This window comes from Schistocerca nitens, chromosome 5 (genome assembly GCF_023898315.1).
Source record: "Schistocerca nitens isolate TAMUIC-IGC-003100 chromosome 5, iqSchNite1.1, whole genome shotgun sequence".
In the NCBI taxonomy this organism is placed as follows: domain Eukaryota; kingdom Metazoa; phylum Arthropoda; class Insecta; order Orthoptera; family Acrididae; genus Schistocerca; species Schistocerca nitens.
In genome coordinates this window covers 844,483,801-844,501,634 of record NC_064618.1, presented here as the reverse complement: position 1 = coordinate 844,501,634, position 17,834 = coordinate 844,483,801, and the positions used below count along the sequence as shown (strand labels likewise).

The following is a 17,834-nucleotide window of genomic DNA, read 5'->3' as shown; positions in this document are numbered from 1 at the left end:
ATGGAAAGTGTGCCTGCCCTCACATTCCTATACAATAAAAGAGCGGGTTACTGCCACATCCCAACGCTCCACAAATATGAATACTGCACGACTGACCAGGAGGCCAAATGGAGACCTACAAAGACAGTATACCTTGACGACAGAATTGTTCCATTTCCGTCTAGGGCCAGAGACTATTACAGCGCATGGAAGTGATAGCAAAATGACGTGCTGCTCAATGCGGTAGACGCCGTATTGATTTTGGCATATTTAGCTGTTTTGTTTTATAACTTACGGTACTTCAAAACAATGGTGCATTCATTCACAACAATAAAATTCGTGTTCTTCCTTGTTACAAATATCTGACTGTTTATTTCCGAATACGTGGGTACTTCCGAGTGTGTGATTAGGCACGAACCTAAGAGGACAGCTTAAATTGCTGCGAATGAGTGTATTTCTGAATGCAAAGATGATGAAGAGAGACATACTTATATGTTACAACCAATTAGAGGCACTTCTGCCTGGTATAATTTTAGTGGTAACAACATGTCACAAACCCTGTCTGGTGCTGATAACTGTGTTTCACACAAATATGCGGCATCCCCGGGTCTTACAAAGGGATCACTCAACGTCTGACGCTGTTCTCGCCGCTTGTACAAGGATTATTTGATAAGTCTGGAAAAAAGCAAGAAAAAATGTTTGTTTCGTAAACACCTCACCTTACTTCTCGACGTAGTTAAAGGGGGGATGTACACTTGGTCCAGCGACCCTCCAGCTTTTTCATAGCATCTGAAAAATAGGTTGTGTCAAACTGTCCAAAACACTTGTTGACTGCAACTTCCACTTCCTCGTTTGTTGAGAATTTCTTCCTTGGAAGCTAAAGTTTCAAGTTATGGAACAGGAAGAAATGACTTCGGGCTAAGTCTGGTGAATAAGGTGCCCGAGGAAACCGTTCAAAGCCCGATTCATGCCCTTTCGCTATTGTTATCGGTGATGGTGGATTATCCTCGTGAAAGAGCTTGCCAACCTTGGTCTTTTTTCAGCCAGCGCAATTTTCAAACGATCTAACAATGAAACAAAATAGCATCCAGTCATGGCTCTGTCTTTCAGCAAGTAATCTATTATAATTATTTCTTGAGAATCCAAAAAGCCGGCCGGAGTGGCGGAGCGGTTCTAGGCGCTACAGTCTGGAACCGCGCGACCGCTACGGTCGCAGGTTCTAATCCTGCCTCGGGCATGGATGTGTGTAATGTCCTTAGAGGCACTTCTGCCTGGTATAATTTTAGTGGTAACAACATGTCACAAACCCTGTCTGGTGCTGATAACTGTGTAGTTCTAAGTTCCAGGGAACTTATGACCTCAGGAGTTAAGTCCCATAGTGCTCAGAGCCATTTGAACCATTTTTTAATCCAAAAACAGCAGCCATCACCGTACCAGCTGACAAAATGGTCTTTGCCTTCTTCGCTACACTTTTACCAGCATCTTTCCACTCTTTTGACTGCTGTTTTCACTCTGGTATGTAACGATGGAGCCAGGTTTCGGCACACAAAAAGTCTTGCGGACTAGACATCGCCAGACGTTGTGTTGAAATATGCTAGAGGGCATCACCATATCATGGATTTTGTCAATGGTTCGTCTAGTGGTGACCTCAATTGGAGGACCAGATCGCATTTCATCTTCGGCATTTGGCCAACCACATTTAAATTGTGATTCTTGAGTTTCTCCCGACGTATTTGTTGCTCGAACAGTCCACGGGTATACTGCCGGTTCATAGTGTCCAACGGGCACAATATTTCGGCGATCAGACATGTCGCCATCGTCAGGTGCGCTGACGAACTGAGCTCCTGAGGGCGGGCGCCGAAATATTGTGCCCGTTGGACACTACGAACCGGCAGTATACCCGTGGACTGTTCGACCACATTTAAATTGATTGCTCATGGTGTTCAGTGATGGAGCGGAGTCTGTGTGAACTTCACTTCTGTTTTGATTTGTTCAGCAGCCCATCCCTTCAAATGAAAACGTTTAATAGCAGTACGAAATTCAGTTTTCTCCATTTTCAATCGCAGCCGACGCACTGAGCAATTCAGGCGGGTGTCAATAATGTACTGTACGGTGTACGTTGTTGAAAATCTTTACAGGATCCTTGGAATAATCAAGCTTCCCAACCATGAAGTCTCAACAAAAATGTTCCTCTATTTCAGGGGTCTCCAAACTACGGCCCGCGGGCCGAAACCGGCCCGCGAGGGCCGGCAAACCGGCCCGCATTATGTGGCCGGACATCCCCGGTATCCGGCCCGCCAAATATTTGAGGTGGTACCTATACCTCCGACAATTGAATTTCGAGGCCTATCGCGACCAATACACTGCGACATTGGCTCTGCTACTCGCTACAAGACTACATAACTAAACTTATTGTTGCGCCGCTTAAAATAACAATGCATTGACTACCTATGTTACGTCTTGCAGTAATAGTGTTGCTAACAATGATTTTGAGATTTCGTTAACTTTACAGGACGCTTTCGTGAAGAATGTGCAGTGACATACTTTTTTGTCGGTGAAATTCGCCAGAATGAAATACGCCAGAATTTCGGTCAGGTACGTCCACCAATACAAAATTGTGTAATTAAATAAAAATCGTAGTTCGTTTCAGTGCTAGCTATTCCCACAACCTTAGATTTTTGGTATTACATCTTTTCTTTAGCCTTACATTACGGTGATCACGGAGTGCTAGGGTGCTTTAATCCAACTAGGTAGATCTCGGCCCTTATGACTTCGTGGAGGAGTCAATGTGGCCGCAGACTAAAACGTTTGGAGACCCCTGCTCTATTTCATGGGAATTTACGAGACTTACCTAACCACCCTCGTATACTCTACCAAACACAAAGAACACTAAGGCACTCTACGTTTCACACAGAATGGCAGCTCTAATCGTGTACATGCCTGCCGATGGTTTTTACGTATACGAAGGTACTTTGACGTCCGACCGTGTCTTCTGGGTGCTTCACTCGTTTTTGTCAGGCAGTGGGTAATGCTAGTCGTTAATGAGGCGGTTGACATTTGTGCTGGCGGTTACGGAAAGCAGGCTCGCCGGAATAACCGGCCGCGCGTCGCGCCAGGACACGGATAAGCTGTTAACGGCAGGTGTGTCGCGTGGTTCCTCCACAGGGCATCCTGAAGGGCAGCGGACGGAGCCGTGGCGGCGGCGCGCCGTCTGTGCGCTTCCCTACGGCCGGCGAGGAGTCGCACGTGATCGGCGTCGGCGGCCTCGAGTGCCTCTGCTCCGACGACGACGACGATGACGACGACGACGCCCCGCTGGACGAGGCGAGCGCCGCCGCGGAACTCGCCGCCCTCGAGGTGAGGCCCTGTCTCCTCTACAAGCCATTCCTCGCGTCCTCGCACTGTGGTGGGGCAGAGCGTGGGCTCTTCACGGATAAATCCGTGCAAAGTACCTAAGCCTACAGTGCAGGGTGAATCAAAAAGGATTTCACAACTTTGGAATGATAAAGAAAATTATTGAGATAACTTACAGAATCGGTAGATGTGTCATTTTGTAGCAAACAACGTCAAGTTTTTTGTTCTTTGTGGCCCGCAGTGCAAAATATGTCTCTTAGTGACATTATTATTACGAATATCAGCCAGCTACACTGCTCTTTATATGCTTTATATTTAAAAAATCATTCATGATGAGCCCATTTCGGCATATTGCCATCATCAGGTGCTCTGTAAATACAAAAATAAGCGATGGTCTTAATATAATGGTCTGTAACTATGACCAAAAAAGTTATACTGCATCATCAAGTATTTTTACCTTACATGTAATATCGTTGCTGCCATGTCCTGTCTTTTTTTACAATTCTTAGTTTCTCCTTATATGTACACAGGAGATGTACAGGGTGCATCAAAAAAATGTATACACACTTTGAAGCGTCATAGAAAATTTCCCGTTCTACAATGTTAAATTTCTGGAAATGGAAAGCTTAAAATCCAATTGGAGAAATAAATGTACTTTGCAAATGTGATTAATGTTCAAACTGGTGGCCTTCAGCATCAATACATTTCCGAGTATGAGTCACCACTGATTCTGCACATCGTACCAAAGTGTCCAATGAGATTTCTGCGCACACCGCCTGAATCTCATTCCAAAGTGTGTCCAGGTTACGTGGTTTACGTTTGTACACCTCATCTTTTACTGTGCCCCATTAGAAGAAATCCAGCGGCGTGAGGTCTGGAGAGCGTGCAGGAAACTCGATTGGTCCCTTGCGTCCTATCCACTGGCCTGGCACATTGTGATCCACGTATGCTCGTACATCCCTATGATAGTGCGGCGGGGCGCCATCTTGTTGGAAATAAAACTCATCATTACCGTATAATGCACGAATGGCAGGGAATATGGAGTCAGAAAGCATTGTTAGGTACGTTTCTCCAGTTACAGTACCTTCAAAGCGGAAAGGCCCAATGAGTCCCCTTGCAGACAAACCACACCACACATTTACACCAGGCCATTTCAACTGTAATGTGAGGATTATCTTCAGCCCAGTACACACAATTGTGGCTATTGACAGATCCATTGAGTTTGAATTGGGCTTCATCTGACCAAATTATGCTACTCATAAACCCCAGTTCACGTCTCACCATCTCCTGAACCCATTTACAAAATTCTAACCTTCGATCTGAATCGTCATCACTTAGCTGTTGCACCAGCCTTGGAATGTGCACACAAAACTTGCTTTTCTTCAGAATGCGTAGCACACTACTAGACTTACATTGCTCTCACTTGCCGCTTACCTTGAAAATTTTTGAGGCGAACGCTAGTTGTGGAATCATCGCTTGTAGCTGTACGAGGTCGCCCTGATCGACATTTATGCACATCACACACTGTTCCATGAATTTCGAATTTGTCTCGTAGACGTGTAATTGTTAACCTTGAAGGTGGTTCTGTACCATACTCACTTCTCCACTGTCTTAGAACCGCAGCTACATTCTCAAACTTCCAGTACCACTTAATTATCTGTTTCCGCGCTTCAAAGCTCAAACGCACGTCCGCCATGTTGCAGTTACTTCCTTGCCACTGTTGCCACCTGTTGAAGAAACGTAACATTACTTTCTCACAGATATTTAACCTTGTAGAACGGGATATAAATTGTCTATGACAGTTCAAAGTGTGTATACATTTTTTTTGACGCACCCTGTATATCAGATTTTAGTTGGTTTTTATGTATGCAATTTTCTCTTGCCAGCTAGGATGACAATGGATCAGCGATTTTACATGTTCAGATAGTTACTATTATAAATGACTGATGTCCAGACAAAAAAATAATTAGCACCAAACCTATATAAAAAACAACGAATTTCCAAACATCGCTCACTTATAATGGTAACTATGTGAACATGTAATATCGCTGATCCACTGTCATCCAAGCTGTCAAGAGAAAAATAGCCTACATAAAAACCAACCAAAATCAGATATACATCTCGTGTACTTATAAGGAGAAACTAAGAAATCTAAAAAAAAGATCGGACATGGCAGCAACGATTTTACATGTAAGGTAAAAACACCTAACGATGTATTATAACTTTTCTGATCATAGTTACAGACCATTATATTCCGACATCGCTTACTTGTGTATTTACAGGTTACCTGATGATGGAAATATGTTGAAATGGGCTAATCGTGAATAACTTATAACATAAAAACCATTTAAAGAGCAGTGTACGCCGCTGGTATTTATAATAATCATGTCGCTAAAAAATCTCAAGTTTGATTCACGTAATGCATCAGTACCTCATTCCACCACCAGGAGCGCCAGCGCAGTGTACCATTAAAATGGTTACTTTCACTGGTGCGGAGCGTGCTCGCTGTATGTTTTGATTGACACCGCCGGATTTCTTTCTCTGGTGTTTCACTGAAGACTGCTTGTATGTTTCTCACCTACCAAACAGTTTAGCCGACCTGAAAAAGTATAATCTGCAGTGCCATTGCACAAGTCACGCCCAATTTGCTGCAACGAGTGTAGAAAGAAACAGATTATCGGTGGCATGTTTGCTGCATCACAAATGGTAGTAACATCGAACTAAAATGACACTTGACAATTTTGTGTCAAACTTGAGGTCGTTTGCTATAAGGTAACACACTTACTGATTTTGTAAGTTATCTAATAAATTTTTGTATCACTCCAAATTTGTAAATTCCTTTTTAATTCACCCTGTATAGTGTTACCATTGGGAATATTTTATGACTTGACTAACACTTTTGATTGTGTGGACCATGACATCCTAATACGAGGTGGTTATGATTGAACCGACGGTGTTCCGAGTGCTACAATGCATTCAGCATACGTCACAGGACGCTGAAATATTGTAGGTATGTTCACTAATCCTAGCAATACCAACACATTTTCCATTAAACGTAATACCAAGGGGGAAGGGCGTACTGTGTAACCACTACCAATAAAAAACCCTAAAAAACATTTTGTTAAATGTGTTTTCCGTTTTTTAACAACATTCTGTTAAATAGGTACTGATGTGTGAGTAGGGTACATAACCTGAAAATATTTTTTAGCAACACATCTTCTGTAGTGTTTACACGAAATGGAGGGGCACTACATGACCACTACAAAAATTAAAAAATACAAATTTCGTTAATTGTCGTTGATTTTCATTTGCAACGTAACTTTTAAAGTTATATACATGCGTAAGAAGGGCCCTAAACCTGAAAATATGAACTGTCACTTCTAACACTTAAATTTTTAGGGATAACTGTTACTGGAATACTTAAAACAATAAATATTTTTTCAAAATTTTACAATATAAAATACCGCCTTAGATAGGATAGTTTTAGAAGATGGGCTCAAAGTAAGCCGCCACCTCCCACCCCTTTGTTCTGCGAGGTTTCCACTTTCTGCCAACAAGTGAAAATGTGGCACTGTAAGCAGTCATAATATGGAATGTTTCCTGTTTTGACATCAGTATGCTGTTTGTCGCTTGACGACACGTGTTGATTTCTTTCGTGGGTGTAAAGGCTTAAGAAGGTCGAAGATTCCTGTATAAAATGCAATCGCTGTTGAGAAGAAAGACTGTGTGCACTGCTGGTAGAGTTCTGTTATCAGAACAGCAGCAATAGCAGCGCTACATTGTGGGAATATCACCGGCATATACATCTGCAAAGAGACTCCATGTCAGTAAATGGACTAAAGAGTATGAACAAGAAATTCAAAGAAATAGGTGAATGAGGAGGTACAGCAGAGAGAGAGAGAGAGAGAGAGAGAGAGAGAGAGAGAGAGAGAGAGAGAGAGAGAGATGCGACCCTAATTCTGCAGCCAGTCCTTGAGCTGTGTCACGGGAATTCGCTCTCCCTTCGTCAACAGCTCAAACGATTTTGCGACGCATTTTACTCTGGTATCCCTACACAGGATTCACAATGTGAACCAAATGTAACCCCAAGATTAGCCACAGTGCTCTAACCTTGCCCTTCGTGTTTTGGCACGCATAGAAAGGGTTGACATGTGGCCAGGGAATATTCATTGGACGGACGAGACACATTTTACTCTGCACGGTGTCGTGAATGCACAGAACTGTCGCATATGGGGCTCTTCTCCGCCACATGTTGTGCAGGAACATCTACTGCACTCAGCTTAAGTGACTGTGTGGTGTGTTTCGGAACGTCCTTTATTTTTGGTCCGTTTTTCTTCGAGGAGATGGTACCTCGTGGGCCTGTTAGGTGTAGTGACATTTGCTCATTATATGGACCCCCTTATGTAACACGGTCCGAGTTTTGCGAGAACGTGACTGTGATTGCCCACACTACTGTTTTCATGCAAGATGGGGCGACACTACATGTCGCTCGTCAGGTGAAAGATTTGCTTCGAGAAAACTTCGGTAACGATCACATAATCTCTAGGCAATTTCAAGATGTGTAGTCTTCCAGATCCTCCGACCTAAATTCATGTGACTTCTGGTTGTGGGTGTATCTGAAAGATCCTGTCTGTGAAGGATGTATCTGGGCTCTTCCTGATCTAACGGACAACATACGACATACCACTGATTACACTGGATATGCTGCGAAAGATTATAAGAAAGAGAGACTCACATTGGTCATTTGGCTCCGACCAAAGACAACGAATAAACCAACGCGAAGGATGAGCCGCGTACACCGTAAGTGCACTATAGCTGTGCACGACGCCTCTTTTGTACCGGCTGCCAATGAAATCGGATGAGCATCTCAGAGGCACTTTCATGTTTAAAAAACGAAACTGTGGCGAAACATGCTACTTCCTGTTTCTTCATTTTTACCTAGTAAAGGCCCCACACTTAGTAGCCTTATCGTTCGAATAAGTGATTTACGAACTGCCTTTTTCGTGGGCATCGCCTTTGTCTGTATCCAATTCCTTCCCCATGGTCCTCCGTCACTGTAGTCCACTAACAAAACTCGAAGCAAAAGACAGTCGGCGGAGGGCGTGATCTGTGTGTGATGGCAGGCCGAGGACGAGGAGGAGCGCGCGCTGCAGCGGCTGACGCGCTCCAACACCGACTTCAACACCGTGTCCGGGAAGGTGCAGCTGATGCAACTGCCTCTCGGCCGGCTGCGCACCGACGCCGAAGGACGCAAGCACACGCCGCTCGTCGTCTGCGTCACGCCCTTTGGCGGCGCCAGTGGCCCTGACAGGTGAGCCAGCGACAGCCGTGGCATCTCTCGGTCACGTCGCGAGTTTGCTGCCAAACAATTGCATATCGTAATCTTAATTGTTGCTGTTGTCATTAATAATGATAATGATTATTATTATTATTTCCACGCTTTGTTTCACAAGGGTTTTTACGTAATTTTAACGGAGCATACCGCATCTTAATGAATTAATTTTTGCTGTCTACAGAAAATTGTTATAGGCGTGCGGGATTTTATGAAACTATCGTTTGCAGTTGGCAACGGAATGACCGGCGCAATTTGACGTTTCTGTCGGATTACGCAAACGCTAGACTTAGCACTTATGTAGCAGCGTTTCATCTCTTTACGCCTTCACTTTCATCACCTGGTATTTTATTAACGGTATGAGTTGTCAACCTAGGTTTTTACTGTGACAACGTCTAATATGCTTGATTTTGTTTGTAATTGATTTATTTACAATAGTTGTAGTGATGTTTTGTTGGGTCATGTTGCGAAAACAACATAACTCCCGAAACTTGCTATAACATTTCTCATATGAAACTGAAACTGCAGTGACGATATTGGTAGACCTAAAGATTGACATATTTAATTTGAAACAGCCTTGCTGATTATAATGTAGACGTCATTCACACGAGCATGAAAGGCTCCTATCTTAGCGTTTCCAAATATGATAATGTTTCTTCATATTTGATCCAGGTTTATTTATGTACGCCACTTTACATCTTGTGTCTCTGAACTATTGACGTGAGTAGCGTAAATAATAAGTTATTTATGCTTGCTTTGGTCAAGATAATTATTATGTTTCCCATGCATTCTTTCTGATCCAATTAATTGTCATCTGATATACCTTGTCATATACCTTCTAATTCAGCAGAAAAAGACGGCACTTGTAAACGAAAAACACATTGGTCCAAGTCCCACTCTGCTTATTCTCATTTATGATTTCTACTCTTGCCCCATCTCACCTTAGGAAAATGATGCTTGGCCAGTTCAAGAACCATTAGTCAATTTCTTTTCTATCTTTGAAAAACGCTCTACAGAATCCATGAATATCTTCTGACTCAGAGAAACTCGTGTGTAAATATGGAATTTTTCTATCATCATTTTGCAAATTGGATTGGGAGAAACCATTAATTTGACAGTGATTTGCAGTTGTCTAAATGTCTTCGAATCAAATTTAACTCCCAAAGACGTTACTTAACATGTTTGATACTACATTTTTCCTTGCTTTGTGCTACTTCTTAGACCACATATTACTATGAAACAGATCTGCAAATGAGATGTGCTAGTGTACAAATTTCTATGCCGATTGCTTTCATTAAAGCTAGCAACAGCTGTACAATTTAACACCTCTGAAATTTCTGCCCTTGTCAATAAAAATGCAGCTCCTACTAGAAAAATAATTCCACATATGATAATTACCTATTGGTCTCCAAATGTGAGCGATTTTATCAGCATTTTTTACTGAATTCTGGGGCACATAGAGCTCAGAGGAAATGAACTTGCTGGTGTGGCTGCTAATGAGGCTTGCTCCCTCCAACCTCCTCCTTGCTGTTTGGCCCCCCTCTGTGTAGTCACCCATATGGTATGTAACTGTGGAGCTCATGCATTAATTGGAGGCTCAGTGGCTGGAAATGAGGAGCAATAAGCTGTGGTCAGTGAAACTTAGGTGACCATGGCTTACCTCAATGAGTTGAATGTGGTATGTGTTTTAAGGTTGTTTGTGTTGTCGGGGCTCCTTTTCAGAATTTTGGGTGTGATGGTTTAGTGTGTTCCAGACGACATTTTAAAAAGTCCCCTAGTCACAGTAATCTGGCATGCATTAAATATATCTGTCCTGGCATTTAATGACTGATTTTATCTGCATTTATTCTGCTGAGTTTTCATCTCTTGTCACAACCATATGTAAACATTGTAATTTAAATTCTTGCTTATTGTGCTGTATTTGTTGGCAGAGCTTGGTCTTGGAATTTATTGATATACTAGATTTTATCAAACTCCTCTCTACATATTTATTGTAATGGTGCAGATGACTTCATGGTTTAACATTCTAAAACACTAAATATTAACTATCTAGGTAGCTAACAAGTAGCTCCCAGAATATATTTTCAAGTTCTTCCTCTTTAACAATTTTTTCTGTGCAGTATACAAGTTCATAAATAGAAGTTAGATAACTACATGTCTTCAAATTGATAATGAGCATCTTAATGATCATCATTTATATAACCAGTGTAACATGTAACTGACTGCATCAGTTTTCAGTTTTTATTCAAATTGGTTATACTAAAAACTTGTGAAGTTCTTGACGGATAGTAGTAGTGGCATGGACCTAAAATAATTTATGACTGATTTTAATTAGATGATACTCGCATTGCTATTTTCTTCATCCAACACACTGACTGCCAGCTGTGTAATAGGCAGGCAAACATCCACCAACTCGGGCCAGATGAGGCTAGTGCACCAAGACATTATTCTAGTGCTGTAGGTATGTTGACAATGTGTAGGTTTCAAACTGCCAAATTAGTAGCTTAAGGGAACACTTGAAGGCCTTGAATATTGTTCAAAGTTTGTTCCTTGCCTTTCACCCTTTGTTGGAGTATACAGTGCAGCCCAAATTGGTTGTTAGATCAGAAAATGTGCTTTCTACCACATCTGGTTTGAAAGCAACTATGTTTCACAGTTCATGATGGCTTTTCTCCCGCACCCATCTCAAATATTTTGCAATTCGGAGGCTGCATTATGTTCTGGATATGAGAGACTGACTTTAATTCTTCAACATGGAACATGTTGAGATTCTGAGTTAAAAGTTGCAGTTCATTTGCGTCACCGTATAAACAATAAATCTGAATCTACATCTGTAATCTGTGAGCCATCTTGCGATTGTGTGTGTGTGTGTGTGTGTGTGTGTGTGTGTGTGTGGTGTGTGTGTGTGTGTGGCGGAGGTATTTTGTGTACCACGGTCACTTCCCCTATTTCCCGTTTGTTGTGAATAATTTTTGGGAAGAACGATTGTCAATAAGCCTCTGTGTGAACCTGAATCCCTCTAATTTTATCTTCGTGGTCTTTTTGTAAGATATACATAGGAGTTCTAGATACTTTTATGGAAGTGACTGCTTTGAGTGATCATTCTACAGTTTTGTAATCATACAATGAAGCATCTTTCTGTATGTGTATTTGCAATAAGTTACATTTTTTTTTTTTTTTTTTTTCAGGGTCAATTACCACTCCCTGCACCAAGCATCGGTGCTCTGATGGTCTTCCTGCATTTTGTTGCAATTTCTTGGTTTCACAGTTTCTCCATATACAACAGAATTGCCCACAAAAAGCCTCATCAAACTTTAGACATTATCTACTAGGTCATTTATGTATATTGTGAAAAGTAATGCTCTATAGCACTCCCCTGGGGCGCGGCTGAAGCTACTTTTATGTCTGAAGATTTCTGTCCTTTCAGAATGACTTGCTGTGTTCTGTTTGCTAGAAACTCTTCAGTCCAGTCACACAGTTGGTCTTATATTCCATATGCTTATATTTTGTTTATTAAGCTGCAGTGCATAACTATATCAAACTGCTTTCTGGGTCTTGTGGATGAACAGAATGAGCTGAGTTTCACTTGATCATTCTTTTCAGAACCTGTGTTGGTTCCTACAGAGAAGATTTTCGGTCTCCAGAAATGTCATAGTATGTGAGCATAAAACGTGTTCCAGAATTCTGCAGTTGGTCAACATCAGAGATACAGGCCCATAGTTTTGTGTGTGTCTACCATGACCCTTCTTGAAAACAGAAATGACTTGTTCTTTTTTCCTATCAGCAGGAACTCTTAGCTCCTTCAAAGACAAACAGTACAGTGCTGCTAGAAAAGGAACAAGTACTTTCACACACTCTGGAGTATCATATTGGTATCTCGTCAGTAGCCTTCCCTCTGTTGTGCGTTTTCAGTTGCTTTTCTGTCCTATGATTGCTTATTTTGGTATCAGCCGTTTGTTGTTTGTAAGACTTTCTGTCAAGTCAGTACACAGAATTTTACATTTGAAACTGTTGAATGCATTACACATGACTCTTCTTATGCTAATTTTGGTGTCATAATTTTTGTTTGTCTCGGAGGCTTTTCCTTCATTTAACTTTGCAGTGAAGCTGTTTTTGCTTTCATAGTAGTTTTGTAATATGGCAGTAGAACACGACGGATCTTTTCCATCCCTCACATCTTTGCTTGGCATATATCTGTGTGAAGCGTATTGTACAGTGTTCTTGAACTTTGTCCATTGTTCTTGAACTTTGTCCATTGATACTAAATGTTGTTAGTACTGCAGATGAAATTTTCGTGTTGACCACGCAGGTAATCTGAAATATGTTTCTTGTCACTCTTGCAGAAAAATCTTCCTGTATTTCTTTGTCTTGCTGTTTACAGCCATATTAGTGATGATGTAATGGCCTTATGATCACTGATTCCCCATTCTATGCTGAGTTGAAAAGTTCGGGTCTGTTTGTCATCAGCATGTCTATTTGAGTGAAATACTTTTATTGTTGTACATTTTAACTAATGAAAACAAATATTTTTGCCTTGCCATTTCTTGGCTCTTATATTCAGTATTGAGTCCAGTGGCTGACAGTCATTTTTCTGCAAAAATTTTGATAATTGCGTATTTAGATATAGTTTGATGTGGAATTGTATTAGCTTTAAAAGATAGCAAGTGATCATTTATTTTGTATATTTGCAGAAATGAAACTGACGGAGACCAGGAAAAGCCATACGAAAATACTGCTACACCATCTAGCAGCAGAATACCAGTTTTAAAGGGTAGAGCTACCAGTGCAGAACAAAGTGTGTCAGTTACTACCAAAACAGAAAAGGAGAATTTTTCAAAGAGTAGTATTACTGGGGTATCTGTTATTGAATGTGAAAAAACAGCAGATTTAAAAATTCATGAAAAAGAAATCTGTACTCCTGTAGGCATGGGAGATAAATTTCTTCCCACTGAATCTATCAGTGCGTCAACTGTTGAGCCAACAGTAACTACTGACAATGAATCAGCATTCACAGAAACTTTACCTACATCTTTCAGCACTGAAAACAAGGCAGATACTGTTAATAATTGTACACCAGCAATAGATGAGGTTAATATTAACACAGATAATATACCTGCCTCACATGAAGTGACTGTTAATGGTAATGCCGATGTTGGTATATCCAACACAGAGACCAATAATGATGTAGAAGTAGTTTCATCAGTAACAGAAGTTGTAACAGACAGGAATATGAGCAAACCATCAACAGTAGAAATCCAAGCAGTTGAAAATTCTGTGACAAAGACAAAGAAAGAAATGAGTAAACAACATTCATCTGAAGTTAGTAAATGCATTACAACGGAAACAAAATTTTCGAAAAAGTCTGGTGATCTTCCCATGAAACTGAATGGAACTCCATACAAATACACTACAAGTTCAAGCTTATTTACAACCAGAGCTCATGAGATTAGCAGCACACTACTAAAATGTGAATGGAAGGGTAAAGCAACAGAACTACCTTCCACAAAAGAGAAATCATTAGCAATAGAATCGTACAAAAGTCTTCAATCAGCAGACAAAACATTTCAAAAAATGGAGGAAGTTGTATCAAAACCAAATTCAGATGTATATAAATCTAGTATCGGAAAGAACCTGTTCGCCATGAGAGGAAGAGAAATGAATCGATCTACTCAGGACCACCGAAAGATGGGAAATGAAAATGAAGCAGTTAATATGAAAGATAAGCCTGTGACAGTTGAGATAAAGAAGCCTTCAGAAGTGGAAGTTAATTCCAATACGAGCACCTGCAGCATCCCAGATCAGGAACGTGAGCAGCCTGACGGCCGTGCTGAAGATCCTGAAGAGGAGCCGCCCCTTTCTCCAGCTGTTGCTATTGCCGCACCTCGTCCATCGTTTCTTCACGGTGCAAAGCCTCGACTTCCTCAGAAGCCAAGCAGTTCATTTGTGCAGCAGTCACCAGTTAGGGGACAAAAACAGGTATGTAACACTCATTTGGGAATACGTCAATGCTAATAACCTGTTTTTGAAAATGTAATTTAATTGGATGGATAAAAAAAATCTACTCCCCAAGCAGTGGCAGGAGAAGACATGCATAAAGGTATTTAAATTTGCAAGTTGTTAGAGCCAGTAGTGTCTTCTTCTGGCAGAAGGGTTGAATGGGGAAGGGGTGAAGAAAAAGGCTGGTAAGGTTTAGGAAATAAGGAGTGTTCGGAAAACTCGGCCAGAACCCCGGGTCAGGGGAGATGTTCTGGATGGGGTGAGAAGGAAAGACCAATTCAGTCTTTCCTTCTCATCCCGTCCAATAAGGCTCCTCTGACCCATGGTTCTGCATTTTTCCTTTCCGTTCAATCCTGAAAGGCTGCAAATTTAAATACTTTTATACATGTGTTTTCTTCTGCTGCTTGGTGTGTAGCTCTTTTTATCTATCTAATTTGATCACTGAAAATTACATTGAGAATGACTTTTGCTGTTGGTGCTTTTGAATCCAATGTTCTATTGTTCATGACTACTTCACTCCCCTCTCTCCAAATCTGCAAAACATTTACGGTAGTGTTAATGTTATTCCACCCTACTGTGCATATGCGAATCACAGTTAATGATCACTCACACTGGCGGTAAGGCAGAGACTGGTGGAACAACAAGCGGTTCCTGAGATTGACGACAGCAGTGTTCACAAAGTGAGTGGCTACCCTCAAACAAAGTCCAGAGCATAGCATTGTGATCATACAAAAACAGTCCAGGGAGCAGTCTAGATCAAAAACATAATGCAAGCATGGTCAAACACTATACCAGTCGGTGGCACCTATCTAAGGCTTCAGTGAAGTATTTACTGTCACACTAGTGATAGAGGTCGGGGCTGAGTAAGAGGTCTGTCTCTGTGGCAGTGCCACTCGTGAGATCAAGCTGTGGCTATTGAGCTGGGAGGGAAATCCAAATAGCTTTCGGATACTAAAAATGTGATACTTTCATATTCAGAAATAGACCAGTTGGGAAACTGAAATATGTGAACATTTTTTACACAAAGAGCATTTGCCAACAGTTGCATTCACTTAATTTGTAAGTCCTAAGTCAACAAACTGTCAGGTTAGTAATGTAAGGGGAGGGGGATTGTAGAGGGAGACAGTAAAATGGATGTATGTTGTGTTAGTGATGCAGGGATAGAGGCTGACAAATGATAAGCTAACATGGAGAACTGTATCAAACGTAGTTGAAATGGTGCTACATTTCAATTCATATCAAGTAGTATAGTGTTTGAGGTAAGGTGGGTGGATAGTTAATGAGTGATTCAGCCCGCAGCTCGTGGTCGTGCGGTAGCGTTCTCGCTTCCCACGCCCGGGTTCCCGGGTTCGATTCCCAGCGGGGTCAGGGATTTTCTCTGCCTCGTGATGGCTGGGTGTTGTGTGCTGTCCTTAGGTTAGTTAGGTTTAAGTAGTTCTAAGTTCTAGGGGACTGATGACCACAGCAGTTGAGTCCCATAGTGCTCAGAGCCATTTGAACCATTTTGAGTGATTCATGTTTGATGTTCTTTTCTCAGGCTGAACAGCAGCAGCAGCAGCAACAACAACAACAACAACCAGTAACATGTCAGCAACAGAAACACACACAACAACACCAACACCAGCAAGAAGACCAGCAGAAGCAGCAGCCACAGTCAAAACTGCAACATCAACCATTACAGCAACCACAGCAACATCAGCCACTACCACAACTACCACCACTGCAACAGCAGCAGCAACAGTTACTGCAATCACAGGAACCAATTCTGCAGGCACAACCAGTGGAAGAACCTGCAGCACTCATAACTGCAGTGGCTCCGTCACTCATGTGTGCACTGGCAGCAGACGGCCGCAGTCCGCACAAGAGACAGGCACCTCGACCACCTTCCAGCTCTGTGAGCATCAGCAGCAATAGTAGCAGTAGCAGCAGTAACAGCACGGAGTCCCAACATCATCATCCCCAGCACCACCCCCATCAAGGGCAAACTGGAGAGTCCAGCACTGTACGTCATAAAACGCGCTCTCTCTCTCTCTCTCTCTCTCTCTCTCTCTGTGTGTGTGTGTGTGTGTGTGTGTGTGTGTGTGTGTGTGTGTGTGTGTGTGTAGAATTATGAATAGAAATGTGTGTTACAAAGTTATTCTATTGAATGTAAAGCCAAAGTATGTTTCATAACTTCTTATGATACACTTCATACTTTATCCAGTAGTAGGTCATAAGTAAAACAGGTGGAATGTTAGCTTCCCCATGAATATTTGTCATTGTTCTTATGTGCCCAGGTTATTTAGCATGTATTTGTAAAAAAAAAAACTGTGTCAGTGCAATAATATGCCTTCAGTATCGCAGCCATTCACAATAAGTGAAATAATCCTCCAGATTCCAGTTTATATTATATGAAGTGTGATAAAAAAATACAGTGACACTGAGATAGGCAGGGTCAAGCTGGAACAAGTTCTGACATATGAGTCAGTGTGCAGAGACACTAGAATGAGGTTGTGTTTGGCACATCCATTGCACGTCATGGATTTCGAACAATGTGTCAGCATTAATTTCTGTTTCAAGTTGCAAAAAAGTGCCAAAGAAACTCATGAAATATTAAAATTGGTGTATGGCGATAGTGCTGTATCTCTGAAGACTATATAACTGGTATGGGTGATTTAACAAAGGAATTGAGTCAGTAGAAGAGAAACAACATTCAGGACGTCCATTAACTTCAAAAACAGAAGAAAACGTGCAAAAAGTGGCTGAAATTGTTTGTTGAGACAGACAAATAACTATTGGAAAGCTTACCAAAGAAATTAGCGACTCGTACAGCTCCATGAAAATCATTTCAACCGACAATTTGCAAATGAAAAGAGTGAGTACAAAATTTGTCCCCAGACTTTTGAGTGATGAACAGAAGGAAAATCGTGTCAGTTTGGACCATGTTGAAGGATTGTGTTCATTCAGACCCAGACTTCATATGCAAAATTGTAAATGGAGATGAAACTTGAGTCTATGAATATGACCCTGAGATGAAAATTCAGGGTTCTCAATGGAAAACAAATGAATATCCTTGCCCTAAAAAGGCTCAGCAGTCAAAATCATGCTCTTGGTTTTTTCGATATAGAGAGCATAGTGCAATTAGAGTTTCTTCCAAGGGGAACAACTGTAAATGCCAGATTTTACAAGGGAA

At 41.5% G+C, this 17,834-nt stretch overlaps 1 protein-coding gene across 1 annotated transcript in view; it reads left to right on the top strand.

The window, feature by feature from the left end:
• LOC126260751 (uncharacterized) overlaps positions 1–17,834 on the top strand; it is a 94,155-nt gene that overhangs the window by 32,800 nt on the left and 43,521 nt on the right. Inside the window, exons 3-6 of the mRNA XM_049958090.1 lie at positions 3,145–3,336; positions 8,457–8,644; positions 13,357–14,641; positions 16,200–16,664. Coding sequence (XP_049814047.1) covers positions 3,145–3,336; positions 8,457–8,644; positions 13,357–14,641; positions 16,200–16,664 — 2,130 coding nt within the window. The remainder of the gene's footprint in view (positions 1–3,144; positions 3,337–8,456; positions 8,645–13,356; positions 14,642–16,199; positions 16,665–17,834) is intronic.